The sequence below is a fragment of the Gracilinanus agilis genome, chromosome 3 (assembly GCF_016433145.1).
Source record: "Gracilinanus agilis isolate LMUSP501 chromosome 3, AgileGrace, whole genome shotgun sequence".
NCBI lineage: Eukaryota > Metazoa > Chordata > Mammalia > Didelphimorphia > Didelphidae > Gracilinanus > Gracilinanus agilis.
Genome location: NC_058132.1, coordinates 31,466,621 through 31,492,059, shown reverse-complemented (window position 1 = coordinate 31,492,059; position 25,439 = coordinate 31,466,621). Strand labels below are relative to the sequence as shown.

The window sequence follows — 25,439 nt, the reverse complement described above, 5'->3', positions numbered from 1 at the left end:
TCCTTTGTAAAAAAAGTAGAAGTAAAGTAAAAGTTGAGTATGCTTTCTTTGTGGCCAGATATTGTCCCCCATACCCCGAGCAACAGCTGTATCCCTTCTAACCCCAGCATGCCTTTATAGAATTCCTTTTTTGTGGCCCTTACAGTTCCTTGCCAGCCTCAGCTCCTTTGGAGCTTTAGGTTTACTATGCTTCAAAGATTGTGCCAGGCTTTCATGGTCACTCTCAGTAGCCTTCTCTTGCTTATGTCTTCTGGAAGTGACTTCTTAAAACCTAAGTTGGTTGGTAGTTCCTTGTTATGCCCACATTATTCTCTCTAGAAGACTTCCCTTCTTCGCCCTCATTTGAATAGTTGAGTTTTGTTGTGCCTTTCCCTTGTGCTAATTTCCCCTGGAGAATTCTGATCGGTGGAATCCTTCTCCCTTCTCTGAACCTTTTGAAATCTGCTCTCAGAAAATTTAGGGTCCTTATCAGTGTCCAGGCTTCTTCTTTCGTCCCTGATCATAAATTCTAAGGTAGAATAGCCACTTTTCTCCAGAGTGGCCTTCATTTTCATCCTTGTTGGTGATGATCAGATGAATAGAATTTCTCCTTCTTGATTTCTCTGCATCTTGAAATAAAGAATTACCATTAGGTCAAACCCAATAAATTGTTACCGGTAGACTATATACTGGGGGCTGGAGGGGGCAGGTAGCGAGTGTGTTTAGGGGAGAAGGGATGTTGTTTGGGAAATTTATTTGCTTTTTAAATAGTGGCAGTAGGTTGTTCAGAAAGACACACTTCTTGCCTCACTTGTGATCAGTGAAATGAAAACATTGGTAACACAATGGCCTGAAATCCAGGAGACCATTTATTGTCTTTGGAACAAAAATTAGTTTTCTCTGGATAACCTTGGATGGGAATCTCAACCATGACCTGGGTATCATTCAGTCAACAAGCATTTATTACTGTGTGCACAGCTCAGGGTGAGTGGCCCAATGGGGGGAGGGATAAGCAGAAGGCAGGTGTGCTGGGACAGTGCCACCACCTTCACAGAACTGACAGCTTCATTAGTAGCAAGTTTCTGGTGTTGCTCCTCAAATTACTTGGTATCAATTTGTGTCTATATCATGTTCTCCCACTCCTGTTAGAAGGTATATTCCTTGAAGGAGAGGCCTGTTTTGTGGTTGTCCTTTCTATGTTCCCACTGCCCGGCACCTTGTAGGTGATGAAGAGACGTTTGTGGAGTTGAGAGGTATGGTGTCCAGGCCTAGGGAGGTGATAGTCCCACTCTCACATATGAGAACCATTGTTCTCCACTCTAAGGACCATACTTTTGGAAGGACAAACATTAGTTGGAGAACTTTCAGAGGAAGGCATCCAGCATGGTGAAGGGACTCTGGTGAAATTTAGTTGAAGGAACATTGGATGTTTAGCCTGGAGAAGACTTTGGGGATGACAGGACAACTGCCTTCAAGTATTTGAGGAGCTGTACCAGAGAAGAGGGTTTTGTTTGGCCCCAGGGAGCAGGACCAGGAGCCAGGAAGAGGGTGGAAGGTGTTATTTCTTAACCAGTGGAACTGTGTGTAAGAGGGATGGGTTACTTTTGGCGGTAGACGGTGTCCCCTCCCTGGAGTTTTCAAGCTGAGGCCGCTGGCCCCTTTGCTTAGGTTATAGAGTGGATTCCTTTTCAGGGGCAGGTTGGACTAGGTAGCTGCTGGGGGGCCCTTCCAACCCTGAGATTCTGTGATTCTAAATTGAAAATGAAGCATGTGAGCTGAGCAGCTCTGAGCTGGGAATAGAAGCATCCATCCCACACATAGTCACTTACAGCTAGCTTTTGTATTGGGGTACCCAAGGAATCTCTGAGGAAAGGGCCTTTGGTTGAAGCAAGCTGGTGTCAATGCCTTCTTTTTTCTGGGGTTGCCAGTTTCTGCCCATCACAGAACAGTGCGTGAAGACTATGGAGACAAAGTAAAAATAAGTCACTGGAGTCGCAGCCCATTACGCCAGCAGCGAGAGAGATTTGAGCAAGGGGATGGCAGGAAGCCAGGTAAGCCTCTGCCCGGGTGCCAGTCTCTCAGCACATGAGAAAAACTTGTTGGTTTTTTCAGCACAACCAAGATGTTGGGAGAGGCTTGTGGGAACTTCTCCCCAGCTTCATACCACGTGGTGAACTGTACCTTGGGGATGGTTGTTTTTCCTCTGAAGAACCAGGCCATGTGTTTCTGTAAAAACCTAGTTGTTCTCAAGCTGGATACAGACTCTTCAGGACCGACAGTCCTGAATGGGCATGACCTTGCAGTATCTCCAAAGCACTCAGCTAGCTTTATTGAGGAGAGAATCCAGCAAATTCCATATTCCTCTTAATTAAAGTACACTCACTCTCACTGCACATGTCCTGGTTGAACACTTTGCTTCCATGTAGGATCAGCCCTCCATTCCCATCTGATGGACTTGAGATTGGCTGTTCAGTTGATCCATTGATTGATTCTTCCCCTTGTGGAGCTTCTTAGTCACCCATTAAGAAAGAGATGCTGTTCCTTTTACTTGAAGGTTGACAGGTCATCTTCTGTAAACCATGTGAAATTAATGAATGGAATGACTTTTTATGAAAATAAACCAGTCTTTGCAGATTGTCTTAATTATTGAAAACCTTCTCCCCCAAACTTACCTTTGCCACCGTGTGTGTTTGTTTCCTAGTCAAAGAGGAGAAACTGGAAGAGAGGGATCCCCTTTCTGATTTACAAGATATCAGCGACAGTGAGAGGAAGACCAGCTCAGCTGAGTCCTCATCAGGTAGCTGGAGAGCAGCTTCAGATAGACAGACTTTGTAAGACGGAGCCACGAGGCTTCTCCAAGTGAAGGGACAACAGAGATTTATCTTCTCCTTTTCTGCTTTCTTCTCCAGCAGAGTCAGGATCTGGCTCTGAGGAGGAAGAAGAAGAGAGCAGCAGTGAGGAATCAGAAGAGGAGGAGGAGGAAGAGGAGGAAGAAGAGGAGGAGGAGACAGGAAGCAATTCTGAGGAAGTATCTGAGCAGTCCGCTGGTAAGGGGATAGAACTTAACTGGAGAGTTAAGTTTAAACACCTCCAACCTTCAGGCACAGAGTTGGTAATACGACCTTTTTTTGTCCCTTTTCTTTGGGCACTTACCAGAGAGAAAGATGGCTAGCTTGAATTCTTCCCTTTTCCCTGTATATAATTCCAAGGAAAAGCTATCCTCTTCTTTCTCTCACAAGGTTCACACGAAGCACCAAGTCAGTGCTAGGGAGGACTTCCCTCTCTCTAGCAGCCAGGAGATTGGCCTTTGTTCAGAAGATTTCATCGTAGCAGAGGTTCACAGGATTCTTTCCCACAGAGCTTGTTTCAGATCTTCTCTTTTTACCTCAAGCCTCGCACACCAGCCTCTCCCATGCCCTCAACTAAGGATTTCGCATCTTACTTTACTGAGAAAACTGAAATCGTTCACCACAAGCTCCCTTTCTCTTTATGTCAGAACCCCTTGACAGCACCCACCACTTTCCTCCTCCTCCTCCCAGATGAGATGAACAAGGCCAGCCCCTCTTCCCCTTGATCCTAACCCCTTCCATTTTTCTCCAGCAGATTATCCCCTCAATCACCACTACTTTCCAGTCTTCAGTCTTTCCCTGTCTACTGGTTCCTTTCCTTCAACCCTCCAAAGATTCCCCCCACCCCCACCCCATCCTTAAGAACCTTCACTAGACCCAGCCTTCCCCTTAAGCTTTCTGCCTATGTGTCTCTCCTCCCTTTCTCGGCAAATTCCTAGAAAAAAAAAATTGTCTACACTCTGTGCCTCCACTTCCTCTCCTCTCATGCACTCCTCAGCCCTATGCAGTCTGGCTTCCAACCTCATCATTCAGCTGAAACTGCTGTCGCAGAGTTACCACCGCTCTCTTAATTGCCTATTCTGACAGTCCCTCCTGAGTCGCCATGCTTGACTTCTACAGCATACCTTTCCTCTAGGATATTCTCTTCCCTCTGGGTTTTCTTAATGGTGCTGTCTCCTGGTTCTCCTCCAGCCAGTGTGACCTCTCCTTCTGGGTCTCCTTTGGTGAATCACCAAGTGTTTCACACCCACTAACTGCATCTCTCCAGGGCTCTGTCCTGGGCCCTCTTCTCTGCATTTCTCTCTCTTGGTGACCTCATCAGCTCCCTTGGGTTTAATATTCATCTCTGCGAAGATGACTCTAAGCTCCATATATTCAGCCCTCATCTCTCTCCTGAGCTAGGCCTGCATCACTAATTGACTGCTATTGGACATTTCAAATGGGATGTCTTAATGGGTACCTCAAACCTACCTACCCCTTTCCTAAGCTTCCTTAAAGTGCACCATTCTCCCGTGTTTGGAAAGCTGGTGTTATCCTCAACTCCATCCTCTCTCAACACCCCCCACCCCTCAGGTCCAGTCCATTGCCAAAGTTCACAATTTCTCCCTCCATCTTTCCCTGACTCACTTGCTCCCACAACCTAACTGTGCTCCCTGTTTCATGTCTCTCCTTTCTGCTCCATCTTTTATGTGGCTGCCAAAAGTGATTTTCCTTAGGCATGATTGTGACCCAACCACACATTATTCCCCTAATTTATAAACTCCAGGAGCTCCCTATGGCCTTGAGTATCAACTACAACATCCCATTTGGCTTTTAAGGCCCTTCACAGCCTGATTCCAACCAGTTTTTTCAGTGTCACAAACTAGGGTTACACCACATTGGTCTTTTCCCCATTCCTCACACATGGCACTCCATGTTGATTTGCCCAGCTTCCTCCCTTCCACTCAGACACCTTCCCTTCCTCCAAGAGTCACCTAGATACTACCTTCCAAGGCAGGGCTTCTTAACCGTTTTTGTGTCATGGACCCCTTTGGCAGTCTGGAGAAAAGCCTCTGGATCCCAACCTCCGAGTAACCTTCTTAAATCGGTGAAGGAAATGCTAAAACTCAGCTAGAAGTTAGTAACAGAAGGGAAATGGAATTTTTTTTTTTCTGATCCAAAATCACAGGCTCCTTGAAGTCCATCCACAGGCCCCTGGCAAAGAACCTGTTCTGCAGTTAGTCCTTTTTGATCCCCTCTCTCCCTAACTCCCTGGTATTTCTTTATCCTCTGTATTCTCTAGATGCTTACATGCGTACAGCTTGCCTCTCCCTCTACAGTGGAAGTTCCTGGAGGTCACGGACTGTTTAGGTTTTTGTCTTTTTGTCTCCAGCCTGTCGTGGAACCTGGCACTTAGTATAATACATGCTTGTTGATTGACTGATTGATGGCAAACATGCCTAAGGCACAAGGGGGCTCTCTAGTTCAGGAAAGAATTCCAGATAGGGTGAAGCCATAGTTAGGGCAGGTTTTCCCCATCCATCTGAGCAGCTGGCTTTGTTTTGATTTGCAGAAGAAGTGAGTGAAGAAGAAATGAGTGAAGAGGAAGAGCGAGAGAATGGAAACCATATCTTAGTTGGTGAGAAACTTACCTGTGAAACATTTGGTCTTTTTTTTTCTCTTATGTCCCTAATACCTCAGGAAGGAGTTCATTGCAAACTTAGATAAGATGCTGTACCTGAGTCTTATTTTCCCAAAGAAAATAAATTTCACTAGTCATTGTGCCTGCCTGTCCATCTGAAATGGCACAAGTTCGTCGGGTTGTCATCCTGTCTGACAGCCAAGGTGTTTGTTGGTGGTGGTTTTTTCCCAGAAACTCTATTTTGGAAACTAGAAAGGTTCTTTGAAGGATCAAACTTATTGGTCCTTGAATGTCATCAAAGCTGCTTAAGAGGACCAAGCTTATTAGTCCTCAGATGTCATCAAAACGTCAAATATTTATTGATTACCCCACAGAGACAAGTTATGGTGGAAAGGATGACTGGGGTTGGAGTCAGGAATCCCCTGGGTCTGAGCCCTTCCTCTGACACCAAGTAGCTGGGTGATCCTGGGCATATCACTTAACCCATTGAGTCTCAGTTTCTTCATCTGCTAAGTGGGATAGTAAATAGTATACTCCCAATCTCCTGGGGTGGTTTGTGAGGACCAGTAAGACAATACTTTATAAACTACTTTGCGAACTTTAAAGTATTATATAAGCATCAACTATCGTGATTGTGATTTTTATTACTCCTCCTCATCCTCCTCCTCCTCCTTCTGTGTGCCAGGCTATGCTATAGGAACATTCAGTGGTCCCTGCCCCTCTAGATGCTTACCAGTGGGGACAATAGGTGCTCTATCCCCTGTGTGATGTGGGCACAGGGCAGGGATTCTAGACAAAATGTCAGGCTGGTCCACCCTTGCCAGACCTATCCTAAGAATTACAGTTCTTGCCCATGGTGCCTCTGATTTCTGGGGCCATCTCTCCTAGGGTTTGACTTCAACTCCCATGGAACCAGGGAGGTCTTTTAGCAGGGCTAGATGGCTGATATAGCCATGGCAGGCTGGCCTCTTCCATGTGGGCCCAGGATTCAAGATTCATGTGGATCTATAGATTCAGGTGTCATTTGTCCTTGAAGTAACATCAGCTGTGAAGTGGCACATGGCGATCTGACCACTTTCTTTCTCACCACCTTTCTCTGAGGCAGAGACCCTCTCTGCCCCCTCACTCTTTATTGGGCCTTCCTCTCTTTCCTGAGGCTGGAGGCTTAGCTCTGGTACTTGGCACTTACCTCGTTCCAGATTTGATTCTAACTTTTAAAGTTACAGAGTCAAGGTTTGACCGAGATTCAGGAGAGAGTGAAGAAGGTGAAGAAGAAGCAGGAGAGGGGACTCCACAGTCTAACGCCATGACGGAAGGAGACTATGTGCCCGACTCTCCAGCATTATCTCCCATCGAGCTGAAGCAGGAGCTCCCCAAATACCTCCCTGCCCTCCAGGTCAGCAGTGTGCACTATCAGGCTCCCTGCCTGGGGGACAGCTTCCTTTCTTCCCCTCCTGCCTATCCCTGTGGCTTTCCTTGTTCCTCCCAACACCCAGTTCTCCTTTTTCTACTTCCTCACCTGCAGCTTTGCCAGCTGCCTTCCCAGGGGCAATAGGAAGGATGGGACTTTTTCACTTGGCCAGAGCCTGGCAGGGGTTGTTCTTGATGTCCACAACTCTCTTTTTTACCCATCGATGATAAGAACTTATTGAGACTTCTCCTAGAGTAGTGGCTCTTTGGCGACTCAGCCAGAGGATGAGGGACAGCCCTGAAGAAACACACTTGGAGGCACAAGGCTTCAATCCTGCCCACCAGGGCACTGATTGAGGCTCTGGGGCTGTGTAGACACCATATTTTAGACATGTCTCTGCTGAAGTGGTTGAAGCTCTTGGCTTCATGTTGCTTGTTCATTGGCCAGCTGGAGCCAAGGTTTACCCCTTTGCCTAGTTTGGTTCTCTTAGTGTCCCCAGAAGACCTTATCCTGTTGTAAAAAGTCTCAATGCTGCCAGGGTCAGGAATGTAACAGGTATCACCACTTCCTGAATGAGTTCTATATTTTGTCAGTGCTTTGATCCAGGATGTACTCGACACCCCAAAAGGATGTAGGATCTGCCTGGTTTGGTAGCCTGTCACAGTGTCCTGCCAGGCTGCCTTTTAATTTAGGAGAGAGCTGAGACAAATATCTTTGAGAAAAGTGAGAGGAAATATCTGGAGTGAAGGGCAGAAAATCATCCCTTTGTCCAGTAGGCACATGCTGAGCTCCCAGAGGAGCAGGCCTAGTGCACTAGTGAGCCTCCCTGGGTGGCTCTGGGGTGCCCTTGCCTTCTAGAGAGCTGGCTAGAGGCAGGGACCAACCCCTGGGGAGGCCATACTCACACTCACCCTTCCGTCCCCTCTCCAGGGCTGTCGGAGTGTGGAAGAATTCCAGTGCCTGAACAGGATCGAAGAAGGCACCTATGGTGTGGTATACAGAGCGAAAGACAAAAAGACAGGTTAGTGCTCGCTAGAGGAGAGCAGCTCTTAGAGCCAAAACTCAGCAACTGAAGGGGCCTCTGGTCCCACCCCCAGACAAGGAGACAGAAAATGAGCGAAAGGGATTGATTTGCCCAAGATCCCACATGGAGGGCTTTTTTGCACAGAGCCACCCCTGATGTAGTTGACAGGACATACAGTCTTCTCAGAAGCACCGAGTTCAGATTCCTTTGTCTTATTTCCTGTCCCAGGTCACCTCCTGAAAGTGCCCTGGCTGGACCTTTCTGAGAATATCATTGTTTTGCACCTCATTGTCTTCCCTCAGCAAAAGGCCTTTTTCTTCCATTACTAATTATTCACATGTCTTACCATCCCACGTGTGCTGAACAAAAAACCTTTCTATCCCAGCACAATATGCCCACATGCACAGATGCACATAGATTTCTACTGCATTGGCAGCTGGCCTTTGTTTCCCCTCCTGTTATTCCATGGCCACACTCCCCTTGATAGATTGATCAGGGAGTCACTTAGTGTACCACTCACCATTGGTTATATCTGGACACCAGTATCATGTACCAGGGAGCCAATTAGAGTCTGACCAGCTGGCATCACCACAGGCCATTCTTAGGACTGAGAAGATTTCATTTTGAAAAGCAGTTTTGTTGCTTGGGGCAGATAAGAGCCATGCTCATTGGTTGTGGTTTGAACATTCACAACAGATTCAATTGGGTTTGGGACTTATGGAGAGTCAGATGCAGAGAAGTCGGTTTGTCTGGTGGGAAAGGGCCTGCCTCTTGAGCACAGGCATTATTACCATATCTCCCACTTCCTGCCCTTCACTGGGCATAGTTGTGACATGCCTGAGAGAGAGAGAGAGAGAGAGAGAGAGAGAGAGAGAGAGAGAGAGAGAGAGAGAGAGAGAAGAAGAGCCCAGGGTTGGCGGGGGGGGAGGGCGGGCATCTTATTGGAGACACTTCAGTGGGTATTCTTGATGGCCCTCCTAGGACAGAGATCATATGAAATTCTGCATGTAAGAAGTAACTAGGCTCAGGGTCAGGAGCCTCTGCTTGTAACCATTCCAAGGAAGACTTCCTCCTAAGGAAAACAGGATTCCTAACATGATTCCTGTCTTCTCGGGTTGGTTGTGGGGCTTGAGTGAGAGAGCTCAACTACCAGCACCAGGGCTGCTTCTCTCGAGGAGCCTAGATGTGGTTTCATGGCTTGTTGGGTCTGGGTCTCATCATTCAGAGAAACACTCTTCAGCAGGCTATTTGAGAGGATCTGGAACTTTATTAGAGGTCAGCTCCTTAGAGCTTTGGCTTTGGCCTTGAATTAGCCATTTGAGGTCAAGATAAGTTAATGTTTCTGTCAGGGGACACATCCTCATTTGTCAGGGCCCACCAGTGAGTCAGTCACTCAACACCAGCATTTATTAAATGCCTCCCCATGCTGGGCACACCAATCCCTTAGAATACAAGACAAAAGATGAAACAATTCCATCTTGATATAAAGGAGACAACTAGTCCATAAAAATAAATTGAATATAAAATAGCTAAAGACAAAGTTGTTTGAAAAAGGAAGAGAAAGAGAGTCTCTGAAACATTTTTTAAAATACACAGAAGAGGTCAGCTAGGTGGCAAAGAGTAGCAGGCCTGGAGTCAGGAAGTCCCAAGTTAAAATTTGGCCTTAGACATGTCCTTGCTGTGTGACCCTGAGCAAGTCACTTAACCCCCCAAAAGATTGATTGCTGCTCTACTACCTTAGAATTGTAATTAAGACAGAAGGTAAAAGTTTTGGGTTTTTTTTTAAATGCCCTGAAGGGAACAAAAGGTGAGGCAGAGGGCCTCTCACAAAGGCCAGTCCATTTACCTTTAAAGTCCATAGCACCCTTGTTCTCTCCTGTAAAAGAAGCTTCACTGGGCATTGTAGAGGTCCACAGTGTTGTAGCGGAGCCTCCTTTTCTATTCAGTATGCATGGAAATGCTCATTTTTGTTGCTAAGTTCAGAATTTTTTTTTAATACAAGGTTAGTTTGCCTTTATTTAAGGTATAACAGAACTTTAACTCTGTTATCTCATTTGATCTCAAACAACTCTGGGAAATAGGGTCTATTATCACCATTTTACAGATGGTGAAACTAAGGCAGGAAGAGGATGAATGACTTGACCAGGGATCAGAAGACTCAAACAGCTAGGGGTAGGTCAGCAAAAGCTTGAAAGAGGAGATAGTGATTGAACTGTATCTTAGAGAAAGAGAAGAATACTCTCAGCGGGGAGATGGCCTTATTCAGCCATCAGTAGGACCAGGGGCTAGACTAAGTGCCTCCTAGAACTTTTCATGCAATTTTGCTGGTTTCATGGCCCCCAGGAAATGTGCAGCTGATGCACTGTTTCTCTTAAAGAGGTTCAGAAGAGAAGCAGGTGGAGGTCAGGTGTAGTCTGTCCACATGGGCAATAGGAAAGCCACAGAATGGAGACTCTGACCTTGGTACTACTCTGGGAGGAGGAGGGAGTATAGATTTCTTTCTCTTCATAGAAATCTTGCTCTTCTGTCTTAAAAACTACCAGAGCTAAAATTTGTAAAATGCTATAAATTTTGCAAAGAACTTTACAGATGAGGTCTCACAACCTTCCTGCAGGTTTATTTGGCTGCAATGACTGATGTACAGGACAGAGACTGAGGCCCAGAAAATGTGGGGAGGGGCAGTCCTGAGTCAGGAGTTGAACCCAGGGCTCCAGACCTGAAGCTGGACTGCCCTAGGCTAGTGATGGCGAGCCTTTTAGAAACTGCATGCTGTGTCCATCCCACCCCCACCCTCCTGATTGCGTGCCCTGCCCCATCCCCCCACCCCACCCCCCCATACCCCACATAGGAGAGGAAGAAAGTGCTCCCATTGGGTTGCTGGGCAGAGGTATGGGGTGCTATGAGAAAATGTCATCAGGCATGGTTGAGTGGGGGAAGGGAGCAGCTCCTCCTGAATCCCTCTGCCTTTCTAGTAACAAACTGGGCTGAGGGTGGGGGCACTTGTGACCACAGAGAGTGCTCTGTGTGCCATCTTTGGCACCTGTGCCGTGGGTTCACCATCACTGTCCTAGGCTGCTGCTGAGAAAAGGGGCCTGTAGTACAGATATTGTTCACTCAGGATTTCCAAGACTCTCTGTCTTTAGATCCTGTCTTTAAAATGTTTTCTTTCCAGATGAAATTGTGGCTCTGAAGCGGTTGAAAATGGAAAAGGAGAAAGAAGGCTTCCCGATCACCTCCCTCAGGGAGATCAACACCATCTTGAAAGCTCAGCACCCAAACATCGTCACAGTCCGGGTGAGCCTCATGTCATGCATGGCGGGGCAATGACACCTCACTCCTGGCGCCGCCCCCACACACACACACACACACACCTTGGGATTGTTGGTGTTGGTGAAGGGCTTACTCTGCACTGAGCTGGAGAAGACAGTGACAAACCTCTCCAGTATCTCTGCCAGGAAACCCAAAATGTCACGTAAGACTCCAGCAGAATCCTTTGCCGGGCCTCTATTTTCTTTTCTTTTTTTAAAACAAAGGCAGCAGAGATAGAGGCCATTCTAATTCTTCTCTCTTCACCCTTGTGTTTGCTATAATGTTACAATCACCTGAAAACAGTGACGTTATGTCATTAATGCCTTCCACCTGACCAAATGATGAGCCCAGTGGAGACATCACTCATCACAATTGTGTTAAAGGCCCTCCCTACAGAGCTCATTTAGAGCAAATCCAGCCACCAAGTGCTTGTTAGAGTCATTCTGTGTTGATCTTCTAAAGGGGAAAATAAAAAGTAATCCTCTGCCATTTCATATGTTCTGCAAAGTACCTTACACAGTAAGGCTCCACAAACACTTGGTGATTGAATCAGTGTATTATCTCATAAAGGAGTCTTATTCCCCTCCAGAACATCTGGTCATGTTGACTAGGGAGGCCCAGTGGTGCCCAGGTAGGGTCTTGCCAGGTTTGAATGGTCCGTGTTATTCATCTGCTAAACCTTAAGTAGTTTAGTATTACACTATTGATCCTGTTTGCTCTTTTAACTTATTTAGAAATACTTTTCTTCACTAATGCAGAGGTCAACTTCAGGAGCAATGGGGTAATGCAATGGACAGAATGCCAGGCCTGGAGTCAGAAGGTCTGGGTTCAAATTTAGTTCCTTAACTGTGTGGCCTTGGGCAACTTGCTTAACCCCAATTGTCTAGTCCTTGCCATTCTTCTGTCTTAGAATTGATACTAAGATGTGGGGGTAATCGGCTTCACTCTGTTCCTTCAGAATAACCCCAAACTGTGAATCAGAGGGACCTGAATTAGTGCAGTCCGTTAGGACCTGGACAGACTGCTGGACTCGAAGTATTTGGATCCGACCTCGTACAATCATTGTATAACCCTGAGCAAGTCCCATATCTTTTCCACCTCAGTTTCCTCATCTGTAAAAGGAGAGGGTTGGATTGTCAGTTCTTCTCAAGTCATTCTTAGTCTGTGCCTCCAGGGTGATCCAGGTTCTGGCAGAGGGAGTCCTAGGAACGCTTGGATTCACACAGATGTCTTTCCTTGCCCTGCTCCCAGATTAATCCCTTGGGGGTTTGCTTTGTAGGAGATCGTGGTGGGCAGCAACATGGACAAAATCTACATTGTGATGAATTACGTGGAGCACGACCTCAAGAGCCTCATGGAGACCATGAAGCAGCCCTTCCTGCCAGGTACATCCCCTGCTCCCATCTTGGGCACCTGTGCCCACACCACCATCCACCCAACAGAATTATGGGGTATGTGTTGGTATCCCTTGCTTCCCAGGCTCCTGGCTTAGAGCCATACCCAGGACAGGGCCAGAGCTTGGCACTGTCTTGGTCCCCCGAAAATGGGAGGAGGATCTTGTCAAGTTTGGGCTTCCCTTGGAGGCCTGGCCCCTTGCGGGGACCTGAGGACCTCATGCTTCTCTGTTGTTGCGTCTAGGGGAAGTGAAGACGCTGATGATCCAGCTCCTGAGGGGGGTGAAGCACCTTCATGACAATTGGATCCTTCACCGGGACCTAAAGACCTCCAACCTGCTTCTCAGTCATGCGGGCATTTTAAAAGTAAGAGAATCCAGGGGTCAAAGGCCTCATTTGGAGAGGGAGACCCCACCTTGACAGAGTGGCCACAGGACTTGGACAAGCTCTCCTCTGAGGCCCCATCCCACCTGCTCCTTGCTCACAGCCCACCCCAAAGCTCTCAGCCAGCAGCACAACTGTGCCAGCCCTGAGCAACATCCCCTGGGAGAAATGGCCAAGAACCAGATTTTAAGGTGCCTTTTACCTCATTAGGAAGAAATGTCTTCTCTGTAATAGTCAGTCTCAGATTCCTCCTCTATAAAATGGGTGGGATAATGCCCGAGACCTCCCAGGACAGTTGTGAGGATCCTGTGAGATTGGTAAAGTGCTGGGTCTGCCTTAAAGCACTCTATAAGGTACTGTTAAATTAAATGGATAATAATGTCCCAGAGGGCCCAGGGCCTAGGGCAGGAAGATTGGGTTTCCAGAGATGTTTCCCCCTCTGTAGTCTCTGACAGGCCAGAAGTCCCTCTAAAGGTCTTGACTTCCCCCTTGTTTGTTTGTTGATTTTGCTCTGATGCTTTCTCCATCTCCCTCCCCTCCAGGTGAGCATGTAAAATGGGCCAGTGATGGGACTGGAGGTGTGGGGAGAATTCTCATAGGGAAGGGTCAGTCCCCCGCATTGTTCTCTGTTGTCTTTTCAGGTTGGTGATTTTGGGCTGGCCAGAGAATATGGCTCCCCGCTAAAAGCTTACACGCCAGTGGTGGTGACCTTGTGGTACCGGGCCCCAGAGTTGTTACTAGGAGCAAAGGTATCTGCCCCTACCCTGACCCCCACCCCTTGTGGCCTTCGCACTGTCTGGGATTCTGTTCATCTTTCCAAGAGGTGTCTGGAAGACTCTTGGGCCCTTTAGCCTTCTGGTAAACTGCTCTCCGTTCAGGGTCTGGGCCTGGAACTCAAGGGCACCTTTGCTGGTTGAGATTTGGCCTTAGGGCAGAGCGGGCAGCTGGCAACGGTCAGGCTCCTCCCCTTCCTCACTCACCCCTTTGAGCTCTCTTGGACTGTCCTGCTCTGTTCTCCTCCTCATTGACCTCTGTCTGGATTTTCAGGAATATTCCACGGCTATAGACATGTGGTCAGTGGGCTGTATATTTGGAGAGCTCTTAACTCAGAAGCCCCTATTTCCAGGGAAATCAGAGATCGACCAGATCAACAAAGTTTTTAAGGTGATGCATTTATAGGGCTCTGACTATCCCCAACTCCACCCCCGCCTCAGAAATAACCAGCCATGTGTCCATGCTCACAATTTCTGTAAGTCTCCCCTCACTAGATAGGAGAGGGTCCTGAGCCTAGAGTTGGGGTCCCCTTCCAAATGGATGTGGCGGTTGCCTTGCCCTTCCCAGACCAGCCTGAGGGGGTGCGCAGGCAGGTACAGGGCTGATGGGAACTCCTATAATCCAGAAACTAACCGGGTTCAAGGCCACTTGCCCAGAGTCCCAGATCTGGGAGGTGGGTGAAGAATCTTACCCCAGTTTGAGCACAGACCCAGACCAGCCTGGCTGGGTGGCAGAGGAGGCGGCCTGGGGCCCTCACACCCTTGGATCTGATATTTTAGGGCAGACTCCTCTCTGCCATCAGAGTCAGCAGGAACCCCCTCCCTGGGGAGAGGGAGTGATGTGGAGAAATCCTTGTCTTGGCAGGACTTGGGAACTCCTAGTGAGAAGATTTGGCCCGGGTACAGTGAGCTTCCAGCAGTGAAGAAGATGACTTTTACAGAATATCCCTATAATAATTTGCGGAAAAGATTTGGGGCCCTCCTGTCTGACCAAGGCTTTGACCTGATGAACAAGTAAGTACCCATTGCCAGGGGCAGCTGAGGGCCCTGAGACCCGCTTTCTGAGGCTAGGCCTGGGCCTGGGCCTTTCTTCCTGCTCTCCCTCACACAGGGATAGGGAGGCCCCTTCCTGGGAGCCTCACACCAAGTGTGTTTGACCCCACTGAGGACCGATCTGATGAGCTCTGTCGAGCCTGAGGGCAGGGGAGGGTTGAGGTGCCCTGTGGGCTCTGGGGTTGGGGGGCATCTTGGCCCTTAGACTGAGTGAGCTTTTTGGACTCAGAATGGGACCGAACAGGGAGTGGTGCCCACCATCCACCCCCATTTCACTGAATCTCTATTCCAACGAGGCTGAACCCTGCCCAAGTCAGCCACCGTCCCCTGTAGATGCTGCTCTTTCACATTCCTTTCCAAAGCGAGCCTTCCTCTCTCCGTGTAAATAGAGTTGGGCAAAATTGTTTCTTCTCAAAAGGAAGTAGTAAGCCCCAAGCAGCGCGCGTGTCCTCCGGGCCATTTGGTCTGTTGAGCCTTCTGGCCCAGCCCTTGTGGGCCGGGCACTCTCCAGAGCCCGAGAGCGTCCCCCAGTGCCTCGAATGCCCTATTGTCGGCGCTGTGCGCGGGGCTGCGGGGTCGGCTCCTCTGGGTCTAATGGGCTTCTCAGAGCTCTCCCGAGGCAGCTCTACCCATTTGCTGCATGCTTGTTCCCCAGGTCTAGGAGCTCTGGCCACTGACCATTTGGCTAACTGGCCCTTGCGGGGGGGGCTTGGGAATAAATCGCCTTCTCCACGGGCATCTCAGCTACGGCTTTAGGTTCTTGACAGGCTCCAGGGCTGGGTCGAGTTCTCATCTGCCCGCTAGCCCGTAGTCCGCCCTGTGAGCACCAGAGCTCCGACTTCACGGATTCTCCATCGTGCATCTTCCCTTCCAGGTTCCTGACCTACTATCCCGGCCGGAGGATCAACGCAGAAGACGGCTTGAAGCACGAGTACTTCCGAGAAACCCCCCTTCCCATCGACCCTTCCATGTTTCCCACGTGGCCGGCCAAGAGCGAGCAGCAGAGGGTGAAGCGTGGCACCAGCCCCCGCCCGCCCGAAGGAGGACTCGGTTACAGCCAGCTGGTAAGGGGTGGGACGAGCCCGAGCGGGGCCGGGGGCGGAGGCGCCGTGTCTGCGCCACTCACTCGGGGTCTTGATCTTTCCCAGGGGGACGACGACCTCAAAGACACCGGCTTCCATCTCACCACCACCAATCAGGGGGCGTCTGCGGCCGGCCCAGGCTTCAGCCTCAAGTTTTAAACTCGGCCAGGCCACGGAGTGAAGGAAACCCTGGCTGAGCCGCCGCCTGGCCGTGGCCGTGAGCACGAGGGGACATGCGGGGCGGGCGGGCCGGGCCTCTCCCCTGCCACCTGCCCCGGAAGCCCACGTGGCCGAGGAGGGCTAAGACGATGGACATCCAGAAGAGCTGGAGCTGTATTCTGGGAACTTGGCTGTTTTGTTCTGTTTGATTTTTTACATTTTGTCTTATTTGGGCTTGTAAATTTGTAGGATCTCAGGTCCAGCTTTTCTTACTGGGCCCAATCTTCCACACTGCCGGGCCAGCCCCGGGCATGGCGCCAGCGACGGGCCGTCCTGAAAGCTGATGCCCAGCGCAGAGGGGTCATTGGTGTGAACACTCCCCGGGGGGGGGGGGGTCCTCTGCTTTTCACTGTGACACCCTCAGCACGAAGCCAGCCATGCTGCAGTGCGAGCCGGGGTCCTCGGGCCACCCTGGGCCTTTTTGGGGAGTGGCTTTGATTTGGAACCAAAGCTGGTGGTTTTTTAATTACATTAAAGTGTAGGTAGTCTGTGTTGGGGCCCCCCCTCCCCCATCAGCTCCGTGCTCGTCTCCCCTCGTCCACCCAGCCTAGGCATCAGCTGGAACCCCTCGTGTTTTATACTCTTGAGCCCTGGTTTTCTAAGTGAACAACAAGAGCTGCTCCCAGGAGCAGGCTTTGGAGCTTTGGTCCGGTTCAGGTTCTGTACAAAGTTGGACATTCATGCAAACTTAGCCACAGTGACGTTTTTGTATATTGAGATTGTCATAAATTTTAAAATATAGTAAAATATTCTTGGAGGAAAACATCTGGCCTGCCTCTGACTTTTCCCTCCCCTCCCGCTGGGCTTGGGGAGGTTCTAAGGAGAGGAGGAGGAGGAGGAGGAGCTGGCCTCCAGGAGTCCAGAGGCTTGAGGCCGGCCTTTCCTGGGTCCCTCTTCCTGCCCATTGGTTTGGGAGCATCTGAGGCCCGCCTCGGCCAGATCGGGGCCCAGGAAGCCAGACGTTGTTTATAAAAGCCAGATGTCTAGCCTGGGCCCTGCGAGGAGGCCCCTGATGGATGCAGCTCGCCAAGAATGTGCTGGGAGTCTCGGGAGGGCCCCCACCCGCGGCCACCCTCCAAAGGCTTCCACGTGGCACTGCATTCTCTGGCCTCTGGGCTGGGCCGGCCCCTTGGCTTCAGGGTTTTTCCCCTGGCAGGCCCTTCCTTTGATGGGAGGGAGCCTGCTTAGCCTTGTTAGGAAAGTCAGGGCAGGGAGCAGAGGCCCGAAGCACTGGCCAGGCTTCCCTGTGTTCAGGGGAGCCCTGCCGGCCCTCCCCAGCAGATGGGCCTGTAAAGAGGGTGCAAGTGCAGGCCCAGGGATGGGAGCAGGGGGGTCGGGGAGGGGTGATGAGCTCCCCAGCCTTCTTAGAATGTTATATTTGGGCTTTCAGAGTCTGGGGGGACCTCCGGCTCCCTCCACACCCCATCACACAGTCCCTGGCCAATCTGACCATCTCAAGCCGGCCCCAGAACCCTGGCACCGCGTCTGCCCAGCAGACACGGGCTTCGGGGACTGCCCAGCGTCTCCCACCTTGGCCCCAGAAAGGGGAGGCAGGAGACGGAACACAGGTAAAATGCTTTATCAGCCAGATGCCAGGCTCTCGCCCCCCGCAATGGGACAGGAAGCGGGGGTCAGAGAAGAGCCCCGGGGCTATGAGGACTCTCCCAGAGGCCAGGGGGAGGGACGGGTCTGGCCCGGCTTCCTCGGCCTCCCAGCACCATCAGTAATTCACTCGGATGCGCCAGGAGTAGGTGGTGAGGACTCGATCTCGCTTCTTGACCACACACGTGTAGGTGCCTTCGTTGATGGCATTGACGATGATGCTCATGTGGCCCTCGTTCAGGTCCAGGTAACCCGGGTACGAGTACTCCAAGAGCTCACGGTCCTTGTACCAGCTGGGGGGGGGAAGGGGAAGGCATCAGGCTGCGCAGATTCCCCAAAACCAGGGGTTCGGGGCTGGCCCAGCCGTCCTGCCCCCTCCAGCGTGGATCATCAAAGCCTGAATCTGGCTGCCCCCACCACAAGGGGAAGGGAAAGATCCGGGTTAGGGGCCTTGCCAGGGACTAACGCCCTACCTGGCCAGAGCTTCAAAGCCCTGCTGCTGCCAAGAATAACGGGCAGTCGGGGAGCTTTCGGTCTGGGGGGAGTCCAGCCCTCCTGTGAGATGCTTTAGGGCTTACAAAGGCAGGCACTTCACAGAAGAAACTAGGGAAGGGCTTTGGCCAAGGAAGGGACTTTGAGTCAGAACTAGAACTCGGAGCCTTGCTCTCTGTTGAGGACTCTTCCTTCTGGGTCCATCTGTGTTCTGAATAGTACCTAGCCCTGAGCCCCTGCCCCGCCAGCCCACCCCCCAGCCACTCACTAGACTTTGCCTTTCTTGTGAACAATCTTCTGGCCACAGCGGAAGGTGACGTTTCTGCCTTCGGCCACCAGCTTGGTTTTGGTCCTGGGGGGCGGCGGGGTGGCCGCCACAGTAGGGAAGGGGAACTCTGCCCGGAGGACAAGAGACAGGAATGTTCAGAGCCGAGTTAAAGGGCTCTCAGAGGGTCTTTTGTGTATATCACAACAGGACTCCTCCAGGAAGTCCTCCCTGCCCTGCCCTGCCCTGCTCAGAGCCATTCAGGAAGTGATCTGTTCTCTATCCAGAGCCAGAACAGGGAAAAGCCAATGGCCAGAGACTAGGGAGGCGCAGCTCAATGGAGGGATCCCCAGCCCTTGCCTTCCCTTCAGTGAGGGACCACTGCCACCACCACCACCCCAACTGCTCAGGGAGCTCCAGAAGAGGTGCAAGGAGGGCCCCGTCGAACCAGAGAGGGCGGGGGGTGCCTGCACAAGCCAGGAAGAGATGACAAGGCCCTGTGGCCCCCATTGCAGCACCCGCTAGACACAGGGAGGTCCCTGTCTGGGGGAGGTTGGGGCGCAGGGGATGGAGCTCCAGGCCCGGAATCCGGAAGAACCAAGTTCAAAAATGACCTTGGACACTCCAGTAGCTGTGTGACCCTGGGCAAATGTTCTAATTGCTATTTGCCTCAGTTTCCTTCATTGCAAAATCAGAATAATAGTAATTATCTTCCAGGGTTGTGAGGATCAAATGAGATCCTAATAACTGCCTATCCCAGTGTCTGGCACATAGTAAGGACAATAAATGCTGGTTTCCCTCCTCCCTCCTTTCTTTCCTTTCTCCCCATCCTTCCATCCCTTCTTCCTCTGTCCCTCCCTTCCTTCCTCTCCCCTTCATTCTTCCCTTTCTTTTGTCTTCCCCTCCTCCCTTCTTCCCCTCTTCCCTTCTTCTGTCCGTTCTTCCTTCCTTCCTTGCTAAGAGGATGGCGCTGAGAGCTCCACCCCCACCTAGCCCCCGCCTGCTCGGCTCGGCTCAACCACACTTACCATAGCAGAAATCACAGCTGTTGGGGCAGAGCTTCTTCATGAACTTCTGACGGGTGTCACAGAAGCCCCTCCGAGCCCAGGATGGACACACGGACAGCCTGTCTAGGCAACCTGGACAAAAGGAGAGCAGCCAGCTCAGGGGCAGGAGCCCTGCCGGGGGGTGCAAGGGCCCCGGGGATGCCTGGGGGTGAGCCGGAGTCAGAGAAGCAGATGGCACAGGGATCGCGACGGCCTGGGGCGGAGAGGGGCTGGGGGCGCAGACCCCCTGGGATGGGCCTCTAGTTAGAAACGGGGGCCAGCAAGAGCCCTGTTCATGGGGCCGGGACCAGACACGGCCTGGGGCTGGGGACAGTCAGAAATCCATCCGTCCATCCATCAGCCTTTATTGAGCATCTTCCAGGAACTGCTGGGCTCTGGGGAAGGAGCACAAAGAGATGGATCGAGCCCTGCCCACAAGGAGCTCACATTCTAATGGGAGAGACGAGGACGGGGGAAAAGCCATCGGCGTGAATGAAAGTGAATGTGTGTGTGTGTGATACAAGGCACTTTGGAGAGGAGGGCCCGGGACGTCCAGGGACTGGACGGAGCGAGGCACCTAAGGGCTAGGCGGAGTCCAGAGCTGGGCATGCGGAGCTGGCCAGAACCATCGCTCCCTCTCCTGTCCTCTCGTCCCCTCCTGTCCTCTCCTCTCCACACAGGAGCCAAGTCAGCTAAAAAGGAGCCCACACATGGTGCACAGGGGCCAGGAAAAATGTAGGACTTGGGACTGAGGGCCAGGAGCACCAGGGCTGGGCAGAGCCCAGATGGAACCCAGAGCCAGGCACCCTCAGGCCAGTTAGAGTGCAGGGCTGAAGGCTCATGGGCTCTGGGCCCCCACCATGAAGTTAGGGTTCAGGGTCTTGGACTTCGGTCATCCTGTGAAATACCAGATCTGCAGAGGAGGAGAGCCTCGGAGGCTGCTGCCTCTGAGCCTCCCACCCTCCCCAGAGGGGAACAGGCTAGCTGAATGGGAATCATCTCGCCTCTGCCAAGACATGGAAAACTGGAAGCCAAGAGAGCCAGATGCCCGGCCAGGAGAGGTGGAGCTGGACAGCGCGAGAGAGAAAACAAGGCTGAGGGAGGCCTGGAGGCACTGGTTACTGCTGACATGCTGGTCTGGATCCTTGAGGATACTGAGTGCCCTGCAGAGAGGCGGGCCCAGGAAAGGGAAGAGACTTGCCCAAGGTCACTGGACAGGCTGGTGTACTCACCATAGAGCCGATGCATGCCCCACATCTCGTCCTGTGAGATCACCTTTTTCCCAGTCAGGGTGGCGTTAATGTGCATCAAGGCGTTCGGGTTCAGCGAGTGCATGAGACCGAGAGCGTGGCCAATCTCATGGGCAGCAATGTGGACCAGGTCGGTGAGCCAGACACCTGTGAGCGGGAAAAGGAAAGGACGAGATCCTCAGAACCTCCAGAACCCAGCCCAGGCACTGCGGTCTCTGTCCGGAGAGACATCGGCAGACACCAACCTCATGAACTCGCCTGTCATCCCCACCTTGGCCAGCAAAAGCCACCCTGGTCACTTTCATAAAGAGCAACTTGGGACATTCTATGGCTCCCCAGTGCCTCAGATAAAGTTCAGACTCTGTCAGGCATGAAGCGTTCTGCAGAGCCTGACTCCAACCTAACTTCATCCCATGATGATGATGATGATGATGATGACAGATGGATGAGTAGGTGGATAGATGGACAGATCATCATCACCATCACCATCATGATCATGATCATGATCATCATCACCATCACCAGCATCACCATCACCATCATCATCACCATCACCATCATCATCACCATCATCATCATCATCACCACCACCATCATCATCATCATCATCATCACCATCATCACTATCTTCACCACCATCTCCTCCTCTGACCTCAGACACTTCCTCACTGTGTGACCCTGGGCAAGTCACTCAACACAGATTCTCTAGCCCTCCCCACTCTTCTGCCTTGCAGCCAATACTTAGTATTGATTCTAAGACAGGAGGTGAGGTTGGTTGGTTGTTTTTGATGCTGCACAGGGCTCCCTAGATTGCCATAGAGCTCCGTGGCACCTAAGAATGTTAAAACCCCCTGCACCGAATGACCTCTGACCTTTTCCTAATCTGCCCCCCCCACCTTCCTCCAGGCATCTCCTCGAGCTGAGATCCCACAGTATTTGCTTAGTGGTACCTGTCTTAAGCCTAGAAGATGCCGTTCCTGGCGGGCATGAACAGGATCTTTTCACCTTTGCATCCCCAGCCCCGTGCCCTGTGCTGTGGACCCAGCAGGCCCTCGTGAACACCGGGGTCCGGGTCTCGACGTAGGAGCCCATAAGTTCTCTGTGGCTTGGCCAAACTTTGTGCCACCCCCCGATGCCCAGCATAGAACCTTGTGCTTAGGAGATACTTCATGAATGTTAAGTAAATGCTAGATGGCTCCACGGACAGGTGGGCGAATAACCGCCTGAACAGATGGACTGATGGGGGGATGGATGAGTGGATGGAGAGATGGACAGATGGGTGAATGTCTTCCTGAAGATATAGACAGATGGATGGCTGCCTGGATAGATAGATGAATGAATGGATGGAGAGATGGATGGATAGGCGGATAGGTAGATGGGCAGATGGGTGAGTAGATGAATAAATGGATGAATGGAAAGAAGAATCATTGAATGAAGTAGCTCTTTTAGGTTCCTCTCTAGGATCTCTCTAGGGAGGGGCTCTTGTTCTCTTTGTGCCATGGACTCCTGTGGCACTGAAGCCTATTGACTCCTTCCTTTTTTTTTTTTTTTTTTTAACCCTCACCTTCCTCTTGGAATCAATACTGTGTCTTGGCTCCAAGGCAGAAGATTGGTAAGGGTAGGCAATGGGGGTCAAGTGACTTGCCCAGGGTCACCCAGCTGGGAAGTGTCTGAGGCCAGATTTAAACCCAGGACCTCCGTCCACTGAGCTACCCAGCTGCCCCTGACCCCTTCCTTCTTAAAGTAAATTTTTAAAGGATTTCAAAGGGAATCAAGTTATCAAAATATTAACCCTGAGCTAAGATCCCCTACACGAGACCTCCCTCCTCCCCCGCTTCTACCTCCCCTAAACTCTGAGCCCTTCCTACTTCCCCTGGCCCGCCCGGCCTGCCCTCCTATCTGGGTTTAGAGGAGAACCCCCTGCGCTGACAGCGGCTCCGTCATCGCTGGTTCTTCCCTCCAGCAGCTCCTGGAATCACTTTCCTTTCAGAATCTTTCCCAGAACCGCCGGCTTTACCTGCGGCAAATCCCTTCCTCTCCTTCCGGCCAGGCTCCTCTGTGTTCCCCTTTAGTTGCCTGTGGGGCTGCCCCAGATACATATGTTGCACATACGTGTGTGTGTGTGTGTGTTTGGTGGGGGGAGTGAGACCTACACACACAAGTCACGAGCAGCCACCTCTCTTGTCTGTGTGTCCTGTTCACGTCTGTCCTCAGCACAGAGACCAGCCCCATACATGTAGCTGGCCTGAACACGTGTATCCGTGCCCCATGCAAGCCTGCTGTGTACACGTATGACCACACGTCTGTTTGCTCTGAGCAGCTGTCTGTTGCATGCACTTAAGGAAAGGTCTGGGGGGGGGGCGGGGGGATCCAAGCAAAGCCCCAAACTCCTCCCGGTCCGCTCCGGGCTCCTGACTCCCCGTTCCCTTCTTCTGGGGGTCCCCCGGGACCTCGGCTCCAGGGCTGGAGGAAGGGGAGGAACACCCCGGTCTGAGGCGGCACTGCTGGGGCGCAGCGGCTGCCCGGCCTGCCCCACAAGGCACGCCTTGGGCTCCCTCCGCCTCCCGCTGCTTCTGGCCTGGCCGCAGGGAAGCTGATGGTGGCTTCCGAGGAGCGGAGCCCGTGACATGGGCCCCGAGGAATGCGGGCCCCAGCCGGGAGGCCCAGGAGGGGCCCCAGCCAGAGAGAACGTGGGAGCGGGCAGGGGCGGGGGATAAAGAGGTGCTGGAGACGGAGGAAAGGGAGAAGGGGTGGAGGAAGGCTCAGGGGATCCGTGACTCAAGGCGCAGGAAAGGGGGGCCTCCGAGAGAGGCCCCCCCTCACCTTTCTTCCAGCTGAAGCGCGTCTCTCCCACGATCCAGTACTCGCTGTCGTCGAAGTGGATCTCCCCATTGGGGGGGAAGAAGGCGTGGGCCAGCTCCCCCGTGGTCCCGTCGAAGCATCTGTGGACCACTGAGCGCAGACAGTCCGTGTGGTTGATGGGGTAGAAACCTGAGGACCAGGGCCAGCTGAGCCGGGGCCAGCGCAGGCGCCCCACGGGGGCTCCCCCCGCTTCCTCACCCCAAGGGGAAGCTCGCTTTGCCCGCGGCTTTCTCGTCCGGGAGACCTCGGGGTCCTTCAAACTAGTAACGGTGCCGACACCCCGATCCTTTCATCCAGTTACCAAAAGGAGTCATTGGGTCCACAGGGGCGAGAGTCCAAGCAGGGCCGCCAGCCCCTGCCCTCGCGCCCGTCTAGCCCTCCCCACACCCGGGAGAGTGACCGCTGCAGTGACGAGCGGACATTCCTAGAGCGATTCGAGGGCAGCATTATTTATACTCTTACTTGGCATTATTCTCCCCACTTTACGGATGAGGAAACTGAGGCACCGGGAGGTTAAGAGATTTCTTCCCCAGGAGAGCAGGGATCATCAGGGCAGGATTCGAAGCCAGGGCTCCGACTCCTGCACCCGCCCCCCGGGGGTCCTGCGCTCACAGAGGCTCACCTATCTTGAGGTCGCTGGGCAGCTCCGGAGCCACCTCCCTGAAGGTGAAGGGGGACACGCTGCTCCACATCCGGAAGGCAGCCACCAGCCCCCTGCGGGTCTCACTCTGATTGATGAGGTTTCGGGGATAGGACAGGATCCTGGGGGGGGGGAGAGATCAGGGGCGCCTCCTTTCCCGGCCCGGCCCGGCCCTTCTTGCCCCCCCTTCCGCGCCCTCAGACCGTACTTGTAGGTGAGGTTGAAGTGGTCCCAGTGAAGCCGGGACGGGGTGATGGTGTAGCGCTTCCTGCGGGCTCTGGGGGGCAACAGGCGTTCCGGGGGGGCCTGGGGACCGCGGAGGCTGTCGGGGCCAGGCAAGCTGGCGTCTTCCTTAAAGAGAACAGAATCAGAGGAGGCGGCCCGGGGACATTCCTCTCCCCTGGAATCACCAGCACCAAAGCGCCCTCGTCCCCTCCCCCACTAACCACCCGTCCCGCAGACACACAGACACAGACAGCCCGAGCCACCGGCCGGGGCCCGGCCTGGACAAACAGCCGGGAGCCAGGGCCGAGCACTGGCCCTTCTGCACCCACTGCGTGCCAGGCGCAGGTCGCCGTCTGCCCAAAGAGCCGCAGAAACGGCACAGAGACGGGCAGGAAACCCAGCCGGCTGCCAGGACGCACAGACGGGGCGACATGGCTTCAGCCGGGCAGCGCGGCCTCCGTCCTCACCTGAGAGCCCCTCGCCCCGGGCTCAGCCGTGTCCTTCAGCGTCAGCAGCAGGGCCAGGGCAGGAAGGAGGCAGAGGAGGCCCAGGAGGGCTCGGTAGGAGGACATCCTGGCTGTCCCCCCGGGAGGTTCTGCGGGGGGGCTCACTCCAGGCCCCATGGCGCTCTCCGGCCCAAAGCTGGGGGGAAGGTCTCACTTGGGCTGCATGGGCAGGGCTGGGGCCAGGCCGGTCCAGGGTCCAGGCTGGGGGGAGATGCGGCCCCTGCCGTCCAGGCCCGGGGAGCTGAGCCTCCGGCCTCACGAGCTCCTGCTCTGAACAGACTTCAGTGTGCAAACCAGCCAAAAGCAAGATCACGTTACTTGGCCCGGCGGGGCAGAAGCTGTAGCCTGGAGGAGGGAGAAGGGGCTGGAGGAGGAGGAGGAGGCTGCTAAGGAGAAACAGCTGGGCCCAGGGTCAGCTCCTCCTGCTGTGCAGCTGTGGGGACAGGATGAAGAA

The 25,439-nt window shown here is 52.6% G+C and overlaps 2 protein-coding genes across 6 annotated transcripts in view; one reads left to right on the top strand and one right to left on the bottom strand.

The window, feature by feature from the left end:
* Window positions 1-16,880, top strand: part of LOC123240136 (cyclin-dependent kinase 11B) — a 44,172-nt gene extending 27,292 nt beyond the window's left edge. For 4 of the 5 annotated variants that reach the window (XM_044667535.1, XM_044667534.1, XM_044667538.1 and 1 more), the window contains exons 7-20: window positions 1,908-2,030; window positions 2,681-2,776; window positions 2,889-3,026; window positions 5,380-5,445; window positions 6,669-6,844; window positions 7,790-7,880; window positions 11,056-11,177; window positions 12,472-12,577; window positions 12,831-12,952; window positions 13,612-13,719; window positions 14,018-14,134; window positions 14,609-14,757; window positions 15,671-15,860; window positions 15,945-16,880. In XM_044667535.1, the coding sequence (XP_044523470.1) occupies window positions 1,908-2,030; window positions 2,681-2,776; window positions 2,889-3,026; window positions 5,380-5,445; window positions 6,669-6,844; window positions 7,790-7,880; window positions 11,056-11,177; window positions 12,472-12,577; window positions 12,831-12,952; window positions 13,612-13,719; window positions 14,018-14,134; window positions 14,609-14,757; window positions 15,671-15,860; window positions 15,945-16,037 (1,697 nt within the window). In that variant the 3' untranslated portion in view covers window positions 16,038-16,880. The remainder of the gene's footprint in view (window positions 1-1,907; window positions 2,031-2,680; window positions 2,777-2,888; window positions 3,027-5,379; window positions 5,446-6,668; window positions 6,845-7,789; window positions 7,881-11,055; window positions 11,178-12,471; window positions 12,578-12,830; window positions 12,953-13,611; window positions 13,720-14,017; window positions 14,135-14,608; window positions 14,758-15,670; window positions 15,861-15,944) is intronic. The other variant, XM_044667536.1, reaches the window with a different exon arrangement.
* Window positions 16,881-17,666: 786 nt separating this feature from the next.
* MMP23B (matrix metallopeptidase 23B) lies at window positions 17,667-25,231 on the bottom strand. The gene is made up of 8 exons (XM_044671222.1): window positions 24,947-25,231; window positions 24,463-24,605; window positions 24,237-24,376; window positions 23,576-23,743; window positions 20,735-20,899; window positions 19,485-19,595; window positions 18,460-18,586; window positions 17,667-17,992 (listed from the first exon to the last, which is right to left on the bottom strand). Exons 1-8 carry the CDS (start codon window positions 25,100-25,102, stop codon window positions 17,818-17,820), a joined length of 1,185 nt encoding a protein of 394 aa, XP_044527157.1. The 5' UTR covers window positions 25,103-25,231; the 3' UTR covers window positions 17,667-17,817.
* Between the last annotated feature and the right edge of the window lie 208 nt (window positions 25,232-25,439).